General features: G+C 40.4%; 2 protein-coding genes across 7 annotated transcripts in view; both read right to left on the bottom strand.

Moving 5' to 3' along the window:
• ZNF155 (zinc finger protein 155) overlaps positions 1–13,225 on the bottom strand; it is a 32,852-nt gene extending 19,627 nt beyond the window's left edge. Inside the window, exon 1 of the mRNA XM_063719550.1 lies at positions 13,139–13,225. The gene's annotated coding sequence lies outside the window, so the exon portion shown is untranslated. The remainder of the gene's footprint in view (positions 1–13,138) is intronic.
• Positions 1,455–26,201, bottom strand: part of ZNF221 (zinc finger protein 221) — an 83,396-nt gene continuing 58,649 nt past the window's right edge. For all 6 annotated transcript variants that reach the window (XM_054540626.2, XM_054540625.2, XM_054540627.2 and 3 more), the window contains 4 exons: positions 15,686–15,768; positions 13,388–13,514; positions 13,139–13,231; positions 1,455–12,661 (listed from right to left, as the gene is read on the bottom strand). In XM_054540626.2, the coding sequence (XP_054396601.1) occupies positions 11,109–12,661; positions 13,139–13,231; positions 13,388–13,514; positions 15,686–15,768 (1,856 nt within the window). In that variant the 3' untranslated portion in view covers positions 1,455–11,108. The remainder of the gene's footprint in view (positions 12,662–13,138; positions 13,232–13,387; positions 13,515–15,685; positions 15,769–26,201) is intronic.

Genomic DNA, 26,201 nt, shown 5'->3' with positions numbered 1-26,201 from the left:
AGGCCCTACTTTTCTGATACCACGTGCAAAAAAAGTTAACATAACCGGCATAAGTCAGACTGCTAACTTTAAAAAGAGCTGTTTGCAACACTGGCCTTTGGCTGGAGTCAAGGAACATGGGGTTTGAGAGAGTTGCCACCTTTCCATAATGGGTAAGAGTGGTTCACTGTGCCTAAACTCTACAATGCAGCTTATTTGGAACACTTGCTCTTCTTCTTAGAGTTGGGAATCTTGGTATGTTCTAGACACATACCTACATAATCAATCTCAATAAGAACCTGTGCTGCTGGTTGCTAATGAGCTTCCATTGTAGACATTTCACAAGTAGTATCACAATTCAATGCTAGAGGAGATGAGTCTTATGTAATACCATGCAGAGAGGACTCTGGTAAGCTTGCTTCTGGTTTCCTCTAGACAACTGCCCATGAGCCATTTCCCTTTACAGATTCTGTTTTGTATCTTGTCACTGTAATATTGTTATAAGTATAACTATACTCTCAGTTATTTTAGTAAATCACAGAAACCAGAGGTGGTCTTAGGGACCTCCAATCTACTATCCAAACTGGCACAGCATGAATATAGCATCATTAAAATATATTATTTAGAAAATTAATTATGAAAAGCTTATGTATCTCAACTAGACACTTTGAAGAATGCCTTTTAACCTAACACAGTTAAGTTACACCATGGTGTATAACTATGAATTGGCACCCAAATCAGCTCCTTGTCCGAGCTGGTTCCACACAGTAAGAGACTGCTGCTGTCATGTTAAGTTCCCTGATCATGCACATTTGTTCTTCAAAGAATCTGTTTTTTTAACCTCCACAACTATATATACCCACATTATTTCTATTATTAGGATTTGCTTGCTTCCTGACTTATGCCTAAAGCAGAATCACACACATGAGTTACGAAAGCAGTTGACCACTCATTAATCTGTATATCCAGTTGACCAGATACATTTTTTTATTTTGAAATATGACTTCCACATCCCTATTCCTTAATTTTGAACTGTCATATGACAATGTAGAGAGCAATCTTATTCAGAGTCCTTATAGGTAAGTGATTAATATTAATAATTTTTCAAATTTTTCATCACATAACTGCTTTGGTAAAATTGGTGTTCAATGAGAAATTTAAAATGCATAAAATTATAAAATGAAAAATTCCAGAAAATACTCATTGCCAGGGAAAATGTCAGAATATTCATTCACAAATGATGTATGCACACACTAAAAATAACCAAATAAACCCAGAAACGCAAAGACACTTAGTTTGTTATGAAGGCTACAGTAGAATTCCTAAGGCATACATTATGCTCTTCTCTTTTTATTGTACATCTATGTCATCATTTTACTGCCTTTGTGTTTTTATACGAATAAATGCACTTTATACAAATTCCTGTGGTTGAACACTTGTTCTTTCCATTTGAAAATGAAGTGACATCATCCATGTAATCTACTAATTTTCAGAGTTTTAATGTTGTAATTTTCTATCCTGATTTCCAGGTCGAACAGTTGTACCTTATACATACTGCCATATACCACTTTCCAAAAAACATATTCTTATGGCCAACAATAAAGAAGAGTATGTAAAGGTTACTCCTGCTCCAATAATGAATATGCATGATGAAATTACTAAACTCCAACAAATTTTCTTGGTAGTTCATAGAGATGGGAAGAAATACTGAGGTTGCCAAAAATTTTCCTTCAAATTTGGCAAAGCTTCTACCTGAGAAGTCTGATAAAATAAATACTACAGCAATTAGAAGGCAATCATATTAAAGCCTGCACAGAAACGTAGAATCACAAATCATGATCAATTCAAAACTTATTAGGAATTTTTTTTAGATGAAGTCTTGCTCTGTTGCCCAGGCTGGAGTACAGTGGCACAATCTCAGCTCACTGCAATCTCTGCCTCCCAGGCTCAAGCGATTCTCATGCCTCAGCCTCTCAGGTAGCTGGGATTACAGGCACACACCACCACACCAGCTAATTTTTGTATTTTTAGTAGAGATGGGGTTTCGCCATGTTGACCAGGCTGATCTCGAACCCATGGCCTCAAGTGATCCACCTGCCTCAGCCTCCCAAAGCGCTGGGATTACAGGAGTGAGCCACCCCACCTGGCCTTTACTAGAAAAATTTTTGTCAATGTAACTACATCTGCCACATTAGAAATGTTACTGTGGGCTGGGTGTGGTGGCTCATCCCTATAATTCCAGCACTTTGGGAGGCTAAGGTAAGGAGGATTGCCTGAGCCTAGAAGTTCAAGACCAGCCAAACAACATGGTGAGACTGTCTCTATTCCTTAAAAATAATTTTTTAAAAGACAAAAGTGTTTACTGTGAATCCTGCCTTAAAACGGTTGAAAAAACTTAATTGTACAATATGCAGTGGTTTGTTATTACAAAATCTTTTCACCTTGTATTGTGAGAAAAATGACAAATGATTGTTAAATTTATACTGTATACAATCAAGGGAACACTAGACAGAGTCCCAAATAATAAGAATCCGACTTGAGAACAGAGGATGAGGGGAAGCCAGGAGCCAAGTGGAATAAGATAATAATCAAAATAAAGGTCTAGACTGCAGTGCTGAGTGCACCCTGCATTTCAACTCATGTTTCCATAAATTATTTCTTGCAAGGTTTCTCCTTTTTAATACTATGACTTATTTTTTTCTTCAACTTTTATTTTAAGTTCAGGGGTACATGTGCAGGATGTGCAGGTTTGTTACGTAGGTAAATGTGAGCCATGGTGGTTTGCTGCACAGATCAATCTATCACCTAGGTATTAAGCACAGCATCCATTAGCTATTCTGCCCGATGCTCTCCCTCCCTCCATCCCTCCAAGAGGCCCCAGTGTGTGTTGTTTCCCACCATGTGTCCATATGTTCTCATCATTCAGCTCCCACTTATAAGTGAGAACATGCAGTGTTTGGTTTTCTGTTCCTGTGTTAGTTTGCTTAGGATAACGGCTTCTAGCTCCATCCATGTCCTGGATGATCTCATTTCTTTTTATGTTTGCATAGTATTCCATGGTCTATATGTATGACATTTTCTTTATCCAGTCTATCATTGATGGGCATTTGGGTTGAGTTCATGTCTTTGTTATTTTGAATAGTGCTGCAGTGAACATACAAGTGCATGTATCTTTCTAATAGAATGATTTCTAATTTAGGGGTATATATTACAGTAATGGGATTGCTGGGTGAAATGGTATTTCTGCCTTTAAATCTTTGAGGAATTGCCACACTGTCTTCCACAATGGTTCAACTAATTTATACTCCCACTAACAATGTAAAAGCATTCCTTTTTCTCCCCAACTTCACCTACAACTGTTGCTTTTTGACTTTTTTTTTTTTTTGAGACACAGTTTCACTGTTGCCCAGGCTGAAGTTCAGTGGCATGACCTTGACTCACTGCAACCTCTGCCTCCTGAGTTCAACCAATTCTCATGCCTCAGTCTCCCAAGTAGCTGGGATTATAGGCATGCACCACCACATCCAGCTAATTTTTGTATTTTTAGTAGAGACGGGTTCGTTTCGCCACGTTGGCCAGGCTGGTCTCCAACTCCTGACCTAAAGTGATCCACGCACCTCAGCCTCCCAAAGGTTTGGGATTACAGCACTTTGAGCTGCTGCAAATGGCTTCTTTTTGACTTTTTTATACTTGCCATTTTGACTGATGTGAGACAGTATCTCACTGTGGTTTTGATTTGCATTTATCTAATGATAGTGATGTTGAGCTTTTTTTTCATGTTTGTCAGCCACATGTATGTCTTCTTTTGAGAGGTGTCTGTTGATGTCTTTTGCCCACTTTTTAATGTTTTTTTTCTCATAAATTTGTTTAAGTTCCTTGTAGGCTCTGGATATTAGACCTTTGTCAGATGGACAGATTGCAAAGATTTTCTCCCATTCTGTAGGTTGTCTGTTCACCCTGATAATAGTTTCTTTTGGTGTGCAGAGGCTCTTTAGTTTAATTAGATCTCATTTGTCAAATTTTGCTTTTGTTGCAATTGCTTTTGGTGTTTTCATCATGAAATCTTTGCCTGTCCCTATGTCCTGGATGGTATCGCCTAGATTTTCTTCTGGAGTTTTTATAGTTTTGGGTTTTGTACGTTTTTAATCCATCTTAATTTTTGTATAATGTGTAAGGAAGGGGTCCAGTTTCAATTTTCTGTGCATGGCTAGCCAGTTCTCCCAGCACCATTTATTATATAGGGAATCATTTCCCCATTGCTTGTTTTTGTCAGGTTTGTTGAATATCAGATGGTTGTAGGTGTGTGGTCTTATTTCTGAGTTCTCTATTCTGTTTCATTTGTCTATGTGTCTGTTTTTGTTCCAGTACTATGCTGTTTTGGTTACCGTAGCCTTGGAGTATAGTTTGAAGTTGGGTTGCATGATGCCTCCAGCTTTGTTCTTTTTTGCTTAGAATTGTCTTGGCTATTTGGGCTATTCTTTGGTTCCGTATGAATTTTAAAATAGGTTTTTTTTTTCTAATTCTGTGAAGAATGTCAACGGTAGTTTAATGGCAATAGCATTGAATCTATAAATTACTTTGGGCAGTATGGCCATTTCACAATATTGATTCTTCCTATCCATGAGCATGAAATGTTTTTCCATTTGTGTCCACTCTGATTTCTTTGAGCAGTGGTTTGTAGCTCTCCTTGAAGGGGTCCTTCGCTTCCCTTGTTAGCTGTATTCCTAGATAACTTATTGTTTTTGTAGCAATTGTGAATGGGAGTTCATTCATGATTCGGCTCTCTGCTTGCCTGTTGTTGGTTTATAGGAATGCTAGCGATTTTGCACATTGATTTTGTATCCTGAGACTTTGCTGAAGCTGCTTATCAGCTTAAAAAGCTTTTGGGCTGAGATGATGGGGTTTTCTAGATATAGGATCATGTCATCTGCAAACAAAGATACTGTGACTTCCTCTCTTTCTATTTGAATATGCTTTATTTCTTTCACTTGTCTGACTTGACTGGCCAGAACTTCCATTACTGTGTTGAATAGGAGTGGGGAAAGGGCGGGGGGGTGGTCCTTGTCTTGTACCAGTTTTCAAGGGGAATGATTACAACTTTTGCCCATTCAGTATGATATTGGCTGTGGGTTTGTAATCTATGGCTCTTATTATTTTGAGGTATGTTCCTTCAGTACCTAGTTTATAGAGAGCTTTTAGCATGAAGGGATGTTGAATTTTATCAAAGGCCTTTTCTGCATCTATTGAGATAATCATGTGATTTTTGTCTTTGGTTCTCATTATGTGATCACATTTATTGATTTGCATATGTTGAACCAACCTTGCATCCTGGGGATGAAGCCAACTTGATTGTGGTGGATAAGCTTTTTGATGTGCTGCTGGATTCAGTTCGCCAGTATTTTATTGAGGATTTTTGCATTGATAGTCATCAGGGATATTGGCCTGAAGTTTTCTTTTTTTTGTTTTATCTCTGCCAGGTTTTGGTAGCAGGATGATGCTGGCTTCATAAAAACAGTTAAGGAGGAATCCCTTCTTTTCAATTGTTTGGAATAGTTTCAGTAGAAATGGTACCAGCTCTTTTTTGTATCCCTGGTAGAATTCAGCTGTAAATTTGTCTGGTCCTGGGCTTTTTTCTTTTTTTTTTTTTTTTGGTAGACTATTACTGCCTCAATTTCAGAAGTCGTTATTGGTCTATTCAGGGATTCAATTTCTTCCAGGTTCAGCCTTGGGAGGGTGTATGTTTCCAGAAATTTATTCTTTTTTTTCTAGATTTTCTAGTTTATGTGCAGATAAGTGTTTATAATATTCTCTGATGGTTGCTTGTATTTCTGTGGGGTCAGTGGTGATATCCCTTTTATCATTTCTGATTGTGTTGGATTCTTCTCTCTTTTCTTCTTTATTAGTCTAGCTAGCAGTCTTTTAGTTTTTTTCAAAAAACCAGCTCCTGGATTTGTTAATTTTTGAAAGATTTTTTGTGTCTCTGTCTCCTTGAGTTCTGCTCTGATCTTATTTCCTGTATTCTGCTAGCTTTGGGGTTTGTTTTTGGTTCTCTATTTTAGTTGTGATGTTGTTAACTTGAGATCTTTCTAGCTTTTTGATGTGGGCATTTAGTGCTATTAATTTCCGTCTTAACACTTCTTTCGCTGCATCCCAGAGATTCTGGTACATTGTGTCTTTATTCTTATTAGTTTCAAATAATTTCTTGATTTATGCCTTAATTTCAGTATTTACCCAGGAGTCATTCACAAGCAGGTTATTCAATTTCCACATAGTTGTGTGGTTCTGAGTTAATTTAATTTTTATTTTAATTTTTTGGGTGAATTTCTTAATCTTGAGTTCAATTTGATTGTGCTATGGTCTGAGAGACTGTTATTATTTCAGTTCTTTTGCATTTGCTGAGGAGTGTTTACTTCCGATTATGATCAATTTTTAAGTGTCATGTGGCGATAAGAAAAATGTATATTCTGTTGTTTTGGAGTGGAGAGTTCTGCAGATATCTATCAGGTCTGCTTAATCCAGAGCTGAGTTAAGGTCCTCAATATCTTTGTTAATTTTTTATCTCAATGATCTAATATTGTCAATGGAGTGTTAAAGTCTCCCACTATTACTGTGTGGGAGTCTAAGTCTCTTTGTAGGTCTCTAAGAACTTACTTTATGAATCTGGGTCCTCGCTATTGGGTGCATATATATGTTTAGAATAGTTAGCTCTTCTTGTTGAACTCTTTGCCATTATGTAATGCCTTGCTTTGTCTTTTTTTTTTTTTTTTTAATCTTTGTTGGTTTAAAGTCTGTTTTGTCAAAAACTAGGATTGTGACTCCTGCTTTTTTCTGATTTCCATTTTCTTGGTAAATTTCCCTCCATCCCTTTATTTTGAGCCTATGTGTGTCTTTGCACGTGTGATGGGTCTCTTAAAGACGGCGTATCAATCAGTCTTGGCTCTTTATCCAGCTTGCACTTCTGTGTCTTTCAGTTGGGGCATTTAGCCTATTTACATTTGATATTAGTATTGTTATGTGTGAATTTGATCCTGCCATCATGATGCTAGCTGGTTATTTTGCAGACTTGTTTATGTGGTTGCTTTATAGTGTCATTGGTCTATGTACTTCAGTGTGTTTTTGTAGTGGCTGGTAATGGTTTTTTTCTTTCTATATTTAGTGCTTACTTCAGGAACTCTTGCAAGGAAGGCCTGGTGGTGATGAATTCTCTCAGCATTTGCTTGTCTGAAAAGGATCTTATTTCTTTGCACATAAAGCTTACTTTGGCCAGATATTAAATTCTGGCAAAGAATTCTTTAAGAATGCTGAATATTGACCCCCAATATCTTCTGGCTTGTAGGGTTTCCACTGAGATGTCTGCTATTAGTCTGAAGGGCTTCCCTTTGTAGGTGACCTGACCTTTCATTCTCTCTGACTGCCCTTTACATTTTTTAATTTTGACCTTGGAGAATCTGATGATTATGTGTCTTGGGGTTGATCTTCTCATGGAGTACTGGGGTTCTCTGAGTACTTCTCAGAGTACTGGGGTTCTCTGCATTTCCTGAATTTGAATGTTGGCCTGTCATGCTGGGTTTGGAAAGTTCTCCTGGATAACATCCTAAAGTATGTTTCCAATTTGTTTCCATTCTCCCCATCTGTTTCAGGTTCTGCAATCAGTCATAGGTTCAGTCTTTTTACATAACTCCATATTTTTTTTCGGAGGTTTTGTTCATTACTCTTCATTCTTTCTCTGTTCTTCTTTGCCTGTCTTATGTCAGAAAGATAGTCTTCAAGCTCTGAGTCTCTTTCCTCCTCTTGGTCTATTCTACAATTGATACTTGTGATTGCATTGTTAAGTTCTTGTGTTGTGTTTTTCAGCTCCATCAAGTCAGTTATGTTCCTCTCTAAACTGGCTATTCTGGTCATCAGCTCCTGTATTGTTTTACCATGATTCTTAGCTTCTTTGCATTGGGTTATGCCATGCTCCTTTAGCTCAGCAAAGTTCATTATTACCCACTTTCTGAGGCCTACTTCTGTCAATTCAGCCATCTCAGCCTCAGCCCAGTTCTGTACCCTTGCTGGAGAGGTGCTGTAGTCATTTGGAGAAGAGGCACTCTGGCTTTTTGAGTTTTCAGCATTTTTTTGTGTTGACTTTTTATCATATTTGTGGGCTTATCTACCTTCAATCTTGAGGTTGCTGACCCTTGAATGGGGTTTTATTTTTTGTTGATGTTCTTGTTGTTTTCTGCCTGTTTTTCCTTTAACAGTCAAGCCACTGACTGTTAGCAACTGTAGGGCTACCACAGTTTGCTGGGGTCTGCTCGAGACCCTAGTTGCCTCCGTTTTTCCTGTACCTGGAGGTGTCACCAGTGAAAGCTGCAAAACAGCAAAGGTGGCAGCCTTCTTCCTTTGGAAGCTCTGTCCCAGGGGGATACTGACCAGTTTCTGGCCTGAAGACTCCTGTAGGAGGTGTCTAGAGACTCCTGTTGGGAGCTCTCACTGAGTCAGGAGGAACAGGATCAGGGACCTACTTACAGAAGCAGTCCGGCTGCTTTTGGTACAGCAGGTGTGCTGCGCTGGGGGAGGACCATTCCTCATCCAGATTGCCCAGACTCTCCAAAGCCAGCAGGCTGGAACAGCTTTGTCAACCGAACCATAGAGACAGTGGTTGCCACTCCCCTGGGAGCTCCATCCGAGGTAGAGATTAGATTTCCGTCAGTATAAGCATGGCTGGAGTGACTGAAGGCCCCCTACAGGGAGGCCCCACACAGTGGGGAGGAATGGATCAGGGTCCTACTTAAAGCAGCAGTCTGGGCCAGGTGCAGTGGCTCATGCCTGTAATCCCAGCACTCTGGAAGGCTGAGGCAGGCGGATCACCTGCGGTCAGGAGTTCAAGACCAGCCGGGCCAACACAGTGAAACCCTGTCTCTATGAAAAATACAAAAATTAGCCAGGTGTGGTGGTACCTGCCTGTAATCCCAGCTACTTGGGAGGCTGAGGCAGGAGAATTGCTTGAACCCAAGAGGTGGAGGTTGCCATGAGCCAAAAGCGTGCCACTGCACTCCAGTCTGAGCAACAGAGTGAGACTCCATCTCCAAAAAAAAAAAAAAAAAAAAAAAAAGCTGCAGTCTGGGCATGATCTGGCAAAGCAGGTGTGCTGTGTTGGGAAGGGGGATCCTCTCCCTGTCCAGACAATCTGGCAAAGCAGGTGTGCTGTGTTGGGAAGGGGGATCCTCTCCTGGTCCAGACAACCTGGTCTCTCCAGAGCCGGCAGGCTGGAACACTGAGTAGACTGAACTGCAGAAATGGTGGCCAGCCTTCCCCTACAGGAGCTCCCTATTTCAGGCTGAAGCCTGTTGCTGTTGGTTGGTTGAAATTCCAAGCCAGTGGGTTTTGTGAGGTGCCATGGAAGTGGGGCCCACAGAATGTTGCTGCCTGGCTCCCTGGATTCAGCCCCCTTCCTAGGGGAATATAAGGATGAATCTGCCACCTTGCCAGGAATTCTGGGGCTACAGCATGTAAACCTCCTGGGTCTCCGTGTGTGCCTAAGAGGCTGCTCTGCCAAAACTCCACACAGCTCTGCGTATCAAACCCAAGGCCCTGGTGGCATGGGCTTACAAGGAGATCTCCTGACCCGCGGGTTGCAAAGATCCTTGAGTAGCATGGTTTCCTGGGCAGGGTCGCACAATCACTCACCGCTTCCCTTGGGTGGGGGTGAGGTTTCCTTTGGCTCCATGCCACACCGGGTGGGCCATAACTCCACCCTGCTTTTCTTCATTTTCTGTGGGTTGAATTGATTGCCTAGTCAGTCCCAATGAGAGAACCTAGATATTTCAGTTGAAGGTGCTGAATTTACCTGTCATTTTCATTCCTCTCTATGAGTACCGTGAACCACAGCTGCTTCTAATTGGCCATCTTGGTCTATCCCAGGTTTCCTCTTTTAGATACAATTTTGAAATATGTATTCTCCTTTTGATCCTTTAATATCACATCTCTGATATTTCAAAAGATATGAAGCCCAGCCAAAGCTCTTTCTACATCTCTTACATGTACCAAACACACATACAAAGTGCCAATCAGTGTTAAGGTTGTGAAGATTCTGCAGCAAAGATACATGCAGCTTATATTCTAGCCGACATCAATTTTAATATGTCCATCATTAGAGATTTGTAAATGCCTGAACAAACTCCTATTCTTTCTAAGGCCTGTCTCTTGAATAACTATAATTGCCAAACTTCTGAATGAAGCCCCAACTTACAAAGGTTCTGTGCTACAGTGGTTCTAAAACCACATGGGTATGCTGAACTATGGCTGAAACTCTGACTTTAACTTACATATTTTCCCTCCTGAGACTGTATGAAATGTATCATCAGCATGGATTCTGTAATAAGTTATGAGATATGAACTCAAACTGAAGTGCTTACCACATGTATCAAATTTTTAATGCTTCTCCCATTGTGAACTCTCAGATGAGCTTGTAGTTGAGAAGACTATCACAGATATCACATTACTAAGGTTTCTCTTGAAAGTGAACACTCCGATGAAGTTGAAGACTTTGAGGCATAACTGAAGCACATGGCAATCTCCCCAAACTTCCATGGTTTCTCTGCCATATGGACCCTCTGATGCATATCAAGTCAAGTGCCTGTTGTAGTACATCCCACGCTCCTCACATTTGTATGGATTATCTCCACTGTGGACTTTTTTCTTGGTCTTTAAGATATGATCTATGGCCAGGCACGGTGGCTCACGCCTGTAATCCCAGCACTTTGGGAGGCCAAGGCGGGCAGATCACGAGCTCAGGAAATTGAGACCATCCTGGCTAACACGGTGAAACCCCGTCTCTACTAAAAATACAAAAAATTAGCCGGGTGTGGTGGCGGGCACCTGTAGTCCCAGCTACTTGGGAGGCTGAGGCAGGAGAATGGCATGAACCCGGGAGGCGGAGCTTGCAGTGAGCTGAGATAGCACCACTGAAGTCAGGCCTGGGTGAAAGAGTGAGCCTCTGTCTCAAAAAAAAAAAAAAAAAGATATGATCTATGTACAAAGCTCTTCCCATAGTTCTCATATTTGAATGGTTTTTCTCTGCTGTGGAGAATCGATGGGTCAGATGAGTTGAGGCCCAGCCAAAGCCCTTCCCACACTTCTCACATTTATATGGCTTTTCTCCCACATAGACTTACTGATGTAAATGAAGCTGTGAATTCTGAGTAGATCTCTTCCCACACTCCAGATTTCAATGGCTTTTCTCCACTGTGGAGTCTCTGATGTTTCAAAAGACAAGAAGCCCAGCCAAAGCTCTTTCCACATTCCTTACAATTATAGGGTCGCTCTCCCCTGTGGACCCTCTGGTGCATGTCAAGATTAAATTTACTGTTGTACCCCTTCTCACACTGCTCACATTTGTATAGCTTTTCTCCAGTATGGCATGTCTGATGGGAATGAAGTTGTGAACTCTGAGTAAATCTCTTTCCACACTCTTCACATTTGAAAGGTTTTTCTCCACTGTGGAGTCTCTGATGTTTCAAAAGACAGGAGGCCCAGCCAAAGCTCTTGCCACATTCCTTACAATTATAGGGTCTCTCACCCGTGTGGACCCTCTGGTGAAACTCAAGATCCAACCTCCTTTTATAGTCCTTACCACACTCCTCACACTTATATGGCTTTTCTCCATTGTGGGATCTCTGATGGGAAGATCGTTGTGAATTTGTATAAAATCCCTTCCCACATTCTTCACATTTGAAGGGTTTTTGTCCACTGTGGACTCGCTGATGGTTCAAAAGACATGACGACCATCTGAAGGTCTTCCCACATTCTTTACAATTATATGGTTTCTCTCCTGTGTGGACCATCCGATGCTTACAAAAGTCTCGCCTACAAATGAAGCCTTTTCCACATTGCTCACATTTGTATGGCTTCTCTCCTATGTGGACCATGGAATGACTATTAAGTGCTGATCTCTGACGAAAGTTCTTGCCACATGCATCACATCTGAATGGTTTTTCTCCTGTGTGAACCATGGAATGCCTATTAAGTCTTGATCTAACACGGAAGCTCTTACCACATATATCACATTTGAATGGCTTCTCCCCAGTATGGATTCTCTGATGTTCCTGAAGCTGTGAATCGTGAATGAAGGCTTTCCCACATTCCTCACAATTATAAGGTTTCTCTCCTGTGTGTAATTTGCAATGAACATTAAGTGCTGATCTACTATGGAAGCCTTTCCCACACTGCCCACATTTGAATGGTTTCTCTCCTGTATGGACTCTCTGATGAGTTTGCAGATGTGAGCTCTGATTAAATTCCTTACCACATACATCACACTTATAGCATTTTTCTCCCATATGGACTCTCTGATGAATATGAAGGGCTGAGATGTAACAGAAGCTTTTTCCACACTCACCACATGTATGAGATTTCTCTCCTGAGTGTGATTGTTGATGAAGATCAAAGACAGAAACATCACTGAAGGACTGTTTACATTCATTACACCAGTAAGGTTTCTGTTGCACGTGACTTATAGATAGTCCTGCCTCAATCTGGCAGGGGACATCACCTTCTTTGAAGAACTGAGAGCTGTTCCTTATGGAGTTTTGAGACCTGGTTAGGTCACTTGCAATTTGTTCCCATATTTGCTGACAGGACCACTCTTCATGTGGTCCTGCTTCTGGAACAGTCTCCATCTCAATTTGGATCTTGCCTTCTAAAAAGACACAGAATTAATATATGTGGGCAAGTGAAGCCCTGTTCAATGTTTTCAAGATTTCACACTTAGGACATGGCATTAAACTTTAATGAATACAGGAAACATTAAGTTCATGTTTTCCAAGTGCACTATGGTCTTTGGTTTTCAAGAGACCAATTTAGAACCACATCACATCTCATATGTAAAATCCTGGTAGAAATAAAAGACTAATTAAATAATTAATAACATACACACATTTAACCTGTTACTAATTCTGGTAAATTTCCTAGTCTAAAATCTTGTATGATAAATTATGAAAGTAATAAAATATGAACATGAATAATGAACCCAAAGGAACTTTAAAGAAGGAAGGCAGTTGCAATAATTCATGAAAGCAGTTTGGCAATTTAGACCAGGGTGATGGAAATAGGCATGGACAGAAGTAAAACAGATGGAAGAGTCATGTACAAGGATGCACAGTTACTTGGTTCTTACCTGAATTCCCTTCTCTTTGGCTTGTTGTCTTCATCATCCAAAACTTTTCCTTCCTTAAGAAATGGAAAGTATCTTGGTGGAATTGTTGATTCCCTGTGAACACACAGTGACATGCTTAATTCCAACCCATTGTAGGTAATATCTACGGAAAATTTACTGGAAATTTAGGTTCCCAATGCATACTCAAACTTGGAATACAAAGCCATTCCTGGGGCGTAACGTTCTGTTACAGAGGGTGCCTGTCCTCACCTACTGAGAGCAGGTTCCTGAAGTTCTCTAGCATCACATCTCGGTACAGCTTTCTCTGGGCAGGGTCCAGCAGCCCCAGCTCCTCCTCAGTGAAGACCACAGCCACATCTTTGAAGGTCACTGCCTCCTAATATAGCCAACATACAAAACCTAAATCTTATGACCAATGATTATTCAAAGAAGGGTGGCACTAAGTAGGCAAAGGGGACAGGTGTGGTAAGTTGTCCTAGATCTTGAGGGATGTAGGTCAACATATAGATTTCCCACTCATTCTGCTTATATCCTGACAATGACACACACAGATTTTCATGAGCTCCATCAGAAGTGCAATGATATAAAAGAAGTCCTGTACTTTTACTTTGTGCAGTCATTGAGTCTACTTGTAAGTAGCCCTCTAGGACTCTAAATGCTGCCTCCTGGGCTACAGGTATTTAGGTTTTAGTGTGTTGCCAATTGCCTCAGTAACATTTAGAAGTTTAGTCCCAACTCTGATAATTTCCATTGTCTTCCTCTCTTCCATTGTCTTCCTTTCATACTCAAACTGTGGATGTTGTAACTTTTCTTTAATATCTGTCAAACTAACCAGTTTATGGTGACCTGTGTGGGACAGCTATGCAATGCATCCTCTATACGCTCAAGGCACAAACTACATACATTAGTTGCATCATTCAATGTCATGATATGGAACCATCATGCCTCAGAGCACATCCCAAAGCTCTGTCCCTTCCTAGATGTGTGGCTTTGGACAAGCTCACCTACATGCATTAGTTTCCTGTATAATGATTTTCACCTGGTATCGTTTTTTCAAGGATTAAAGAAGGAAATATATATAGCATTGGGAAAACTGTGTGGCAAAGACTAAGTATTTAATAAATATTATCTATTTTTATTATTTTTATTATAACTGTCATTATTGTTATTTATTTCATCTCATTTCATATCTGCAAAGTATTCCAGGGCAAAAATGATCTCTTTTTATTTAAATAATGAATACTTCATATTAAATATTTTTTATTATCAATCCTGTAAAGAAAATAATTTTATATAGACTTTAGTCTCCTGATTATTTAAAATAATGTCAAATGAAAATTAGAATGTCAATAAATAAACACATTTAAAATTGTGATTACATAATTTCATACTTTCTTCCAAATTTTTTACCTACTTCCCACTCTTCTGAGTGAACACAAGTACCCTTATTCTCCTTATGATGGTTAAGAGCAGGTTGTAAATATTTCCATGGTTTCGGTAATATGATTAGGAATAAGAATTGATTGTATTAATATCATTCTCACTTATTTGATTATAAATGAGCAGAATGGCTAACATTCCTGACCTTGGTTGCCTATGTGAATCTGAGCAGATTTCTCATATTTTATGAGTTTAAGAGGAAGATGAGACCAAAACCTGCATTCTGCTTCTCTGAGTAAATATAGTAACAGAACACAAGTGACTGGCCAATCTTCCAGTATCACTGGACATTTGAAATGAAAGTACCTACTACTTTGGTAAAACTGCTTACTCCATAAAGGAATAAGAAGAGACCAATAAATAACATGCATACAAGGTATGAGTGAGGCATGGCAAACATAGAATCTAGCTCTTCCTGTGTGAAAACTCCAACAACAATATTTGTAGGAAAACTCCAACAACAATATTTGTGGGAAATAGCAGTCAGAGCCTCATGTGCTGGGCCCTGTTGAAATAATCTATCATCTATAAAACAGCCAATGTAATACATGTCAAAAGTATCCTATCTTGTTTTCAGAATTAATTTTGGTGGGAAGGGGTTATATATAGGAAAGCTGTCATGGCAGTGTTGCTTAAAACAGTAAAATTCCTAAACCACCTAAATGTCTATGAGTGTGAGGTAGTTAAAAATAAGAAGGTACCTTAATTCACTGGGACTATGATACCAATATAAAAATGGAACATTACATAATATTATATAAAATGAGCACAATTTAAAATTAGAGGTATGTCATCAATAAAAATAGTTATGAATGTACATGATGAAGAATACAAGATAAAAACAGCTAATTTGTGAGCAGAGAAGTAGTGAAGTGAAAGAATTATCCATTCCTACTATTTTATTTACTACAGAAATGAAATTATGTAAGAAAACAAGAACTAAAACCGAATGGAAAGTCAACTCAAAAGCAACAAAGGAAGCATCTGGCAAACAAAATGCCCTCAAATGCTTGTTGTTCTCCTTGAGTCTTCCCAAGACAGATAAAAATGTGACAATATGAGTAGTAAGATGGAATTTTAGCAGCAAGACAGGCAAGCCCTACTCACTTTGAATGTGGTCATTTTTCCTTCTACTTCAGGGAATTTGCAGAGTCCTGAATGAAGCAGTTCAAGTGAAGGTGAAATCATGCCTGGAAAGTGCCAGGAAAGGCAGAAAAACAGACATGAAACGGTAACTAGGAATGCCGACCACCAACACAGACAAGTATTTTCAATTAGCACATGAATGTTCATAGCAGCATTACTCATAACCCCAAACTGCAAACAAGCAATGCCCTCCTATGGGTAAATGAATAGACAAATCATGGCATATCCATACAACAGAATTTTATTTGGAAATTCAAAGGAGTGAAGAACTGGCTCATGCTACAACATGTATGAACCTTGGAAACATTATGCTAAGTTAAAGAAGCCAGTCTAAAAACCCCATGGATTGTAAAATTCAATTTTATAAAATATCCAGAATAGGCAAATGTATATATAGAGAAAGTAGGTTAGTGGTTGCTCCAGATTTGAGGTGAGAATGAGGTTTAACTGTACATAAGCACAAGGAGTCCAATTGGGGGGTGAAAATGATCTAAACTGAATTATGATGATGGTTACAACACTGTTCAAAGTTCCTGAAGATTATTAAATTGTATGCCTGAAATGGGTAAATTCTATGACATGTAAAATACACCTCAATAAAGTTGGAAATAATAACGGTTAATCTACATGTTATTTAACTGGATTGTGAGTCCATATTGATAGAATATTTATGGTTGAAGAAACTGATTAATAAATCAGGGAGAAGTGGAAGCTAATCTTTACAAGAGAATGCCCACTAATAATGTATCTCCCGTAAGAAATGTTTTTATTTTCAAAATTTAATTAAAAAGTAACCTTTCAGTGGAAAAATCTGAAAGATATCATCTTGGCCAAGTGAACAAAGTTGAGATCTCCAATGAAGGGAAAAACAGACATCATTTGGCCCCTGTTATGACACCTCAACACTTCTGTGGTATCCACACCAACAATGCATAATCTGAACCTAAACATGAAATACATAAATCCCAAATGACTATCTTTCTATAAAATACTTTGCCTATATACTTCCAAGGATGTCAAGAATAAAAAGACAAAGGCTGTTGAATCTTTCTAGATTAAAGAAGACTACAGAAATGTGATACCTAAAAGCAGTACATAAAATTGGACTTTGGACTAGGGGATGGGGGAAAACAGTTACAAGAACTTTAAAAAGCACAACAAATTTAAATATGGGACTTTGGATAGAAAAGATGATGGTGTCTAGCCATATCTAATAGGTAACAGAATTAACTAATATTAATAGTCTTTTAATTGATATCTAGTATTTAATAGTGATATTACTTAATATTATATCTAATACTACCTAACATCTTATATGAAACTCTATAGCCAGCCCTTCCTAAATGCCTCTTACCAAGACACTCCATGATCACCTTCATATGTGGGCTTCCTTGATGCAGAAAGCTACAATAAGTTGTTTCTCATTATAAGTTTGTTCCCAGTGGTATTTGGCTGATGGGTGTTAACAAAGCAAAATATAAAATGTAAATAATTGGAAAATTTGGGTAAAGAGCATATGAAGAGTCAGGTGCTGTGGCTTGAGCCTGTAATCCCAGCTACTTGGGAGGCTGAGGCAGGAGGATAGCTTGAGTCTAGGAGTTAAAGGCTGCAGCAAGTTAGGATTGTGCTACTGTACTCCAGCCAAGGCTCTTAAAGTTTCAACATAATCCTTGACTCCATGTCCCACATCCTGGTATAAGAGATAGACTCCCAAAGCCTTGGGCAGCCCAGTGACATGACTGAGCAGTGGTCCCCTTACCACAGATCCATCAGGTAGTGCCCTAGTGGGGACTCTGTGGGGAGCCCTCACATTTCTCCTTGGACTGCCCTGGTAGAGGTTCTCTGTTGGGGCTCCCCTGCCATGGCAGACTTCTGACTGGGATCCCAGGCTTTCTCATACATCCTCTGAAATCTAGGTAGAAGCTGCCAGGCCTCCTTCATGCTTGCATTCTAAGCATCTGCAGCCTTAACACAGTGCGGAAACTACCACAACTATCAAGGCTTGAACCCTCTGGAGCTGCAACCCAACCTGTGCCTGGGGCACTCTAAGCTGAGGCTGGAGCCAGAGTGGCCGGATTCAGGGCACAGTGTCTTGAGGCTGCTCAGGGCAGGGGGGCCCTGGGCCTGGCCCTTGGAACCATTCTTTTCTCCTAGGCCTCTGGGCCTGTGATGGGAGGGACTTTCCTGAAGACTTCTGAAATGTCTTCCAGGTCTTTTTCCCATTGTCTCAGATATTACCACTTGGCTTTCCGTTAGTCATGCAAATCTCTTTTGCAAGTGGTTGCTCCACGGCTGACATGTATTCCTCTCCTAAAAATGCTTTTTCTTTCTCTACTAAATAGCCAGGCTGCAGATTTTCCAAATTTTTATATTCTGCTTACCTTTTAAATATAAATTCAAACTTTAAGTCATTTTTTTGCTCCCATATATAATTGTAGGCTGTTTGAAGCAGTGAAGCAGCCAGGCCACTTCTTGAATGCTTTGCTGCTCAGAAATTTCTTTTGCCAGGTACCCTAAGTTATCACTCTTAAGTTCAAGCTTCCAGAAATCCCTAGGGCATGAACACAAAGCAGCAAAGTTCTTTGCTAGGACATAACATGGGTGACCTTTACTCCAGTTCCCAACAACTTCCTCATTTCCATCTGGGATCTCATCAGCCTGGACTTCATTGTCCGTATTCCCCAGCATTTTGGTCACAGCCATTTAATCAGTCTGTAAGAAGTTCCCATGGCTCAGTGAAAAAGTTAAAAAAAAAAAAAAGTTCCAAGTTTTCCCTCATCTTCTTATCTTCTTCTGAGCCCTCCAAACTTTTTCCAACCTCTGCCCATTAGCCAGTTCCAGAGCCACTTTCACATTTTCAGGCATCTTTATAGCAATGCACTGCACCTCAGTACCAATTTTCTGTATTAGTTCATTTCTGTGTCACTGTAACAAAATACCTGAGGCTGGGTAATTTATAAAGAAAAGAGGTTTCATTGGCTTACATTTATTCAGACTGTAAAGAAAGTGTGGTGCTGGCATGTACTCAGCTTCTGGTGAGGCCTCAGGGAGCTTTCACTCATGGGAGAAGGTAAAGCGGAGCAGGCATGTCACAAAGTGAGAGCAGGAACAAGAGAGAGAAATTGGAGGACCCAAACTCTTTTAAACAACCACATCTCATATGAACTAACTGAGCAGGAACTCACTAATCAAGGGGATAGCACTAAGCCATTTATGACGGGCCCGCCCCCAGGATCCAACACCTCCCACTAGGCCCCACCTCCAATACTGGAGATACGGAGGGACCAAACATCCAAACTATATCAAATGTAATTAAAAGAGAGGATTGTGTTGGACTCTGATGCTTGACCAAGCTTGAATTTTAGTGAATCTAAGCTTTAGCCACTTGCCTCAAAGCTGTCCCTAAGGGAAAAAATATGCCAGGACAACAGTAAGTACATCTAAGACCTGTGGTTACCAAAAGGCAATCAATGTGTGGGAAGGGTAAAACCAAGAAACTGAAACTACAGTGTACAATGTGAAGGAATTGTTTATTTTGTAGCTTCTTAAGGAAACTTTACTCAACTGGATTGTGAGAGAAACTAAGTAGCAGCATCTTTGGTTTTAAATGTTGCAGAGTTGAAGAGCATGTTTGGGTTTATGTAGGACCCACAGTTCACCATGAAACAATTACAGATGGTGACACATGATACAACAATTACAGACCACAAACACCTGATGCAGACACACAGGAGATATGAAAAAAAAAAACCCAAAAACCTAATAGTCTTATCTATTTGGGGCTTCTAAAAGTTGTTAGGCCCCAAGGAAACTGAGTCACTGAGCTTGACCTCTTAACTTCCTTCTTTATTTTCTTGTTCCTGGCTCAGACCAGATAGCATCTAACATAAAAGATTCTTTGTCTGAGATAAAAGACCCCTTTGACTATTACATCCCTAATGCAGAATGTTAAATACGTTCTTCCCAATAAAAGGAAACACTGCTATCGAATTGCTGTAACTATGCCTTAATCTTGTATAGAAAATGCTCACATCCTGTTAAGCTTCCTAGACCCTGCCTACATAATGAATCTCAAACCTTTCCACTTCAGAGCACTTATCCAATCTTTTGAAGTCTGTGTCCTCCCAGGTGGACATCTTCAAATTTTGTGTTTGAATAAACTCAATATTTAATCACATTGCCTGAATCTCATTATCAATGTTAACAGGTTGTTCCCAAGGGAACAGCCAGCCTGATCAACTGGAAAAAAGGCATGGTAAGGTCTGCTTGCCCTGAAAAGGGGGACTGTTCAACTCACCCTATAAATGCTGGGTGGGATACCCCAGATGATGCAGCTGATACACGGCATGCAAGCCACGTGGGACTGAATTTATGATGACTGGGATATTCATCTGCTGAATATGCTTCTTACCCAGGTCATGGTAAATGCTGTGGCTAAGGGGGCCCCTTTTGCATGGGTACACCACATGACTTTTATAAAAAGAAAACCCAAAATGGAGATAGTTATGTCAGAAGTTTCTAAAAAGAGGCATGTGGAGTTGGACCCCAGTTATGTACACATCCAGATGGATTTTAACCTGTTCAACTGGGCCAAATTGTAAAACCAGCTGCATTTGATTGGAATTGTTTATACATGGCCTGATCATGAACCTCTTGGGGAAACAGCTATGCTGAACTAGATTGATCATCAACCAAAGACATCCTAAGTTGCTAACCAACTGACATCACTCATGGACTGTACTAAGACCTTCCAGATATGTAAACTTACAGTAAACATTTATAAGCCCCTGCCCAACCTTGCGTGGATAGAACAGGAAATGATTTAGCTGACTGCTAGATCTGTACTTCTTGATTGCAATTCACAAGACCCCACTTAAAACATCTTTTCTTTTGTTTGTGGCTCAGTGTTGATTTTATTTATTAGTTGACACCTTAACTCTTGCAAAACTGAACAACAGTCCTAGAAACCTTATCAGATTTGCTGTCTCAGCTTCCCTTTAAGGATATTAAAGATTTTAATAAAAAGATTAGGTTAATTAGCAAGAGGAAAAAGACAGACGGTAGAGTCAAAGGACTCACCCCAGAAAGCTAGAAATTTTTAAAAAGTTATTTAAAAAACAATGTGAAACTAAGAAGAAAGAGAAAGTCATGGGACTCATTCCAACAGGGTGAAAATCTTTAGATCATTATGTTAAATTAAGTTTAGCCTAAAGCTGCTTTCCTACATACTTTAAGTTAGGTATAAAGGTTTCTCCAGGCGGGGTATGGTGGCTCATGCCTGTAATGCCAGCACTTTGGGAGGCCGAGGTGGGTGGATTATCTGAGGTTAGGAGTTCGAGACCACCCTGGCCAACATGGTGAAACCCCGTCTCTACTAAAAATTAGCCAGACATGGTGGTGTGTGCCTGTAATCCCAGCTACTCGGAAGGCTGAGGTAGGAGAATCACTTGAACCTGGGAGGCAGAGGTTGCAGTGAGCCAAGATAGTTCCACTGTGCTCCAGCCTGGGTGACAGAGCAGGACTCCATCTCAAAAAAAAATAAAAATAAAAATAAAAAAAGGTTTATCCGTATATAGTGAACTGTAACCTAACTGGAAGTGTAAACAGACTGTAACCTACTCTTGTACCAATCACTGAGTTTTGACCAATCAAAGGGAGCCAGCTGTTCAAACAAGAATCAAATAAGGCAAAAGCTGAGCTGTAACCAAACTGGCTGTTTCTGTTCCTCACTTCCACTTTTTGAATGTCACGTTCCTTTTTCTGTTTACAAATCTTCTTCAACCACATGGTAGCTCTGAAGCTTCTCTGAATCTATTCTGGTTCAGGGGCTGCCTGATTTGCAAATTGTTTTTTGCTTAATTAAACTGTTTGATTTATCTAAGATTTTTTTACTTTTAACAGTTTTATTAAGAAATGGAATAAATAAAATGGAAATTGATGAGGCTAAAACAAAGGTCTGAACACAATAATATTGAAGGTTTGGTGGACCAAAGGGATCCTCTGCTGATGAGGCTAAAACAAAGGTCTGAACACAATAATACTGAAGGTTTGGTGGACCAAAGGGATCCTCTGCTGATCCCCCAATATTAAAGGGTTTCAAATAAGTTTGCTGTATTTACTCCAGTTTGGAGAAATTTTAAAAGGCTGAAGGTAAAGATTGTGATGAGAAACCCCACTTGGAATTGCTTGGGGGCAGTAGTCAAGTAGATTAGTCGAGATAAAGATTGACAAAAGAGCCAGGGTCCTTTGGCTCAATCCCCTCCTGTGGACTCTCAGCATTTTGCATAAGAGAGGATAAAATGGTTGGGGGCAGTGTTGTGGGGGGCAGGCAGTGGAAAAGTTCCTGGGACCAGAACATAAAAATGTAAGGGTTGATATGATTATGAAAGTTGGACTACTTAAACAGACTTTATATTAAGAAGTTGTATCTTCTTTACCTAAATGTTTTATGGGAATGGACATTGTATCTGACTAGGGAATGTTTCTCCTGACTAGTATTATAAAACAGAAGGCATATAAATCTACCCTTCAAGCAATATTAGTTGGACATGCTAAATGGGAACCAGCAAGATTGCCTGAGTCCGCACAGTGCAGAATAGAATCTGAAGTGCTGGTATGGACAAATTCTGTTTGATAGCCCCGTGTGGAATGCAGGCTGGGGCTTATGACAGAAGCCTGAGTGCCTTCTAGCGACAACTACTGAGACTTCAGACTAGAGAATTTTGACTTGAAGAGTATTTACTACCCTGCTATGGAGCATTAACTGAGGCTAGCCCTATGACTGAAGGACATTAAAAAATCTTGACACCTGAAATACCTATGCTGTCTTAGGTAATGTCAGAAAAACATTCTAATGGGGATGGCAGTGCCCAGAAGAGTTCCATAATAAAATGGAAATGTTTTATATAGAATCATGCTACCTGGAGACTGACTCTGGAACTGTGTGAGAAGCTATAAACAACTCTCAACTGACCAACAAAGAGCTGCTCAGTTTGTGAATGGCAGTTCCAAAGTGAATGAACATCTGATTTGGAAGGATGCCCCTCTGATCAAAGAAGGTAAAAACAAATCAGCTCAGTGCACTGAATTACATGCTGTTTTCCTAGCAGTGATGAAAAACTGAATGGTGGTAGAAACCCATTTTGGGATTTTTACTGACTTATGGGCAGTGGCAAATGGCCTGGCCATACACTCAGGCAGGAGCACAGTGGAGATCTGGTCTATTAAAGGGATGCCCATGTGAGGCATGAACTTATGGAAATTTGAAGTGGGGGGTGTGCATTAAAGCAGGACCTGTTGATGCTCATCAGCAGAGCCCCCTTCAGGTTTTGAATCAACAAGCAGATATCCCCATGTGCTCCCTTGCAGTGGCTGCCTAGGTCCGTGAAATTAGTGGATATGGGAGTAGTGCAGCAGTGCAAAGATGGACTAAATCGAGACATGTTCTTGCACCCTCTGAGGCACAAAATGCAGATGAAAACTGTTCTGTTTGTCAGCAAAAGTGACAGAGTGAAGATGGCTGTGAAACAGATTCCCTGGTGGGAAGGGCCTGAGTGTAGCTGGCAAGTGAGACTGATGCTGGTAGCCCTGGGAGGCTACAGATGGGTCTTGACAGCAGTAGACACTGATTCTTGACTGGGTTTTGCTTATATGGTGGAAGATGCAAATGTTCAGAGTGCTATTAAAATAAAGAAGAAAGAAGACCAAGAAACACACTAGATATATAGCCCACAATGTCCAGCAATGAATAGAAAGTGATCCTCCTCAGAGTAATAGTTTGAATAGGGAAGTGGAACAGGCAATTAAAACATTGATTGTCTAAAACAAAGAGATAAAAGCATCAAGGCTGGATTACACACCTTCGCAAGTGTGTGCTCATACTCAATGTCACTTGGATAGCAATTACTCTATTTTTCTGGTTGATCTGGGGAAGACCTGGTGGGAAAGGAGGCTGGGATGACTATGCAATTCTTGCCAAGGGAGGAGAACACTGGTATAATGATTATACTTTTTTTTCCTTCTTCCCCATATTACCTCAATTTTTTTCCCCATACCTGATGTAGTGGTCACAGGATCAGGGCTACAGCTACAAGTGCTGGAAGCAGGGATGATTCCTAAGCAAGAAACCATAACTAAGTTTCTAAAACTTATGTCAGAATTCCTGAGGGCCTGATGGGGATGGGTTATGCCTTCACCCGTTCTGGCATAATTGGGCTAATAGTGAATGCAGCCGTATTTCCTGATGGTAAAAACAGTCCACCTAAGTAACCTTACCCTATCTGAATGGAGGTGAACTGAGGGGGAGGCATTTGCTAGACCAGTATTGCTGTCTGCAGTCTAGACCAGCACAGTGGTGATTCTAATGTCCCTTCCAAAGGTGAAAAAGTTTGTGTATTAATGGAAAGAAGGAGGAACGGTAGCTGAGGGTAAAGGAATGAATAAATGAGTTATGAATTGAGAGAACTCCAATATTATATTAATACCTTAAGATGACACTGTCTCTTAGCTCAATTATACCAGATGCCTGAAATGGTGAAGCTCTATGTTTGCTAAGACCACTCCTGCTTTTAGAACCTTATATCAAATGGAAGCCGGCAAACCTGAGTGGCTTCACCCACTGGACTGGACTTATTAGTGTGACTAAATGGGATTCTGGTAATGTGGTGATATCTTTTGAGTTGCATATCCTTTTTTTTTTTTTTTTTTTTGAGACGGAGTCTCACTCTGTCTCGCCCAGGCTGGAGTACAGTAGGGCAATCTTTGCTCACTGCAGCCTTTGCTTCCCAGGTTCAAGTGCTTCTCCTGTCTCAGCCTCCCGAGTAGCTGGGACTACAGGCATGTGCCACCATACCTGGCTAATTTTCTATTTTTTGTAGAGATGGGGTTTCCCCATGTTGGCCAGGCTGGTCTCGAACTCCTCACCTCAGGTGATACACCCACCTCAGCCTCCCAAAAGTGCTGGGATTACAGGTGTGAGCCACCACGCCTGGCTGAGTTGTATATCCTTTTTATGTAAGAGGATCTGGGTTCAAAGATGGGTACGTACGGTGATAACCTAAATGCATATTTGGTCACTAACATGTCTCCTGGCATACAACTAAAATCCTTAGAATCTCCAAATTGATCTTTTGTATACTCATGAATTGAGTGATGGCTGGCAACCCCTAGGTAGCTTTAGGATGTGGCTGGTCACCTGAAAGACTAACGCATGGTTAGAGAGTAAAGACATGGGACTTTCAGCCCCACTCCCCAATCTCTGGGAAGGGAGAAGGGCTAAAGGTTAAGCTGATCACCAGTGGCCAGTGGTTTAATCAATCATGTCTATGCAATGAAGTTTCCATAAAAAACCAAGAGGACTGGATTCTGAGAGCTTCTGGATTGCTGAATGCATGGAGGTTCCTGGAGAGTCGCATACCCAGGAAGGTATGGAAGCTCTGCACCCCTTCCCACATGCCTTGCCCTATGCATCTCTTCACCTGTAGCTTTTGTAATATCCTTTGTAATAAGGCAATAAACATTTAAAAAAAAAAAAAAGCGTAATGGCTGGGCACAGTGGCTCACACCTGTAATCCCAGCACTTTGGGAGGCTGAAGTGGGCAGATCACCTGAGGTCAGGAGTTCGAGACCAGCCTAGCCAACACGGTGAAAACTCGTCTTTACTAAAAGATGGGGTGGTGTGTGCCTATAATCCCAGCTACTTGGGAGGCTAAGGGAGGAAAATCGCTTGAACCTGGGAAGCGGAGGTTGCAGTGAGCCGTGATCATGCCACTGCACTCCATCCTGGGAGACGAGAGTGACTCTGTCTCTCTGTCTCAAAAAATTTTAAAATGAATTAAGTAAATAAAAATAAGCTTAATGGTTACTATCTTTATATCCTGCATTCAGAAGTAATTAAGCTTTTTTTCTTGTCATATTTCTGCAATTTCTGAATGCTCCATAATGATATGGTTCTATAAGAATACAAAATATGTGTAATAAGTGAAATAAAATAGTTGATAAAGTTTTAAAAGACTCCTAGAGAAGTCCAAGCCCATGAGCCTTGCTCTCAAGGTCCCTCCAATCAAGTCCTAACTTGCTTTCCCCACCTGATTCCAGCTAGTTCCTCTGCCTCAGTGAGAATGTATCCAAGAAATTATCAGCCTGGGCTCTGACCTGGACTGCAAAGGTTCCAACCCCAGCTCCACTTCTTATTACTTGGGCAACTATGGGCAAATAACTCCTGCTCCCTTTGTCTCACTCTCATCTTTAATAGACGAAATGGCAGTACCTCTCCACAGAGCTACCATGTGGTGTACATGAATTTCTTTGTATAAAGCCCTTAGAATTGAAGATAGCAATTAAGACTTTCTTATCAATGTCCATGCCCGATTACAGCACCCTACAATAGATGTGAACGTTACTGTAAAAGAAAAATGACAAGTCACACTCGCAAGGAGCTTTGTTGTCAGTAGTCAAGGAGTCACTCCATCTACCTCCA

The sequence above is a fragment of the Pongo abelii genome, chromosome 20, assembly GCF_028885655.2.
Source record: "Pongo abelii isolate AG06213 chromosome 20, NHGRI_mPonAbe1-v2.0_pri, whole genome shotgun sequence".
In the NCBI taxonomy this organism is placed as follows: Eukaryota; Metazoa; Chordata; class Mammalia; order Primates; family Hominidae; genus Pongo; species Pongo abelii.
Note: the sequence above shows the minus strand (reverse complement) of the source record. Positions and strands in the feature narration are given on the sequence as shown.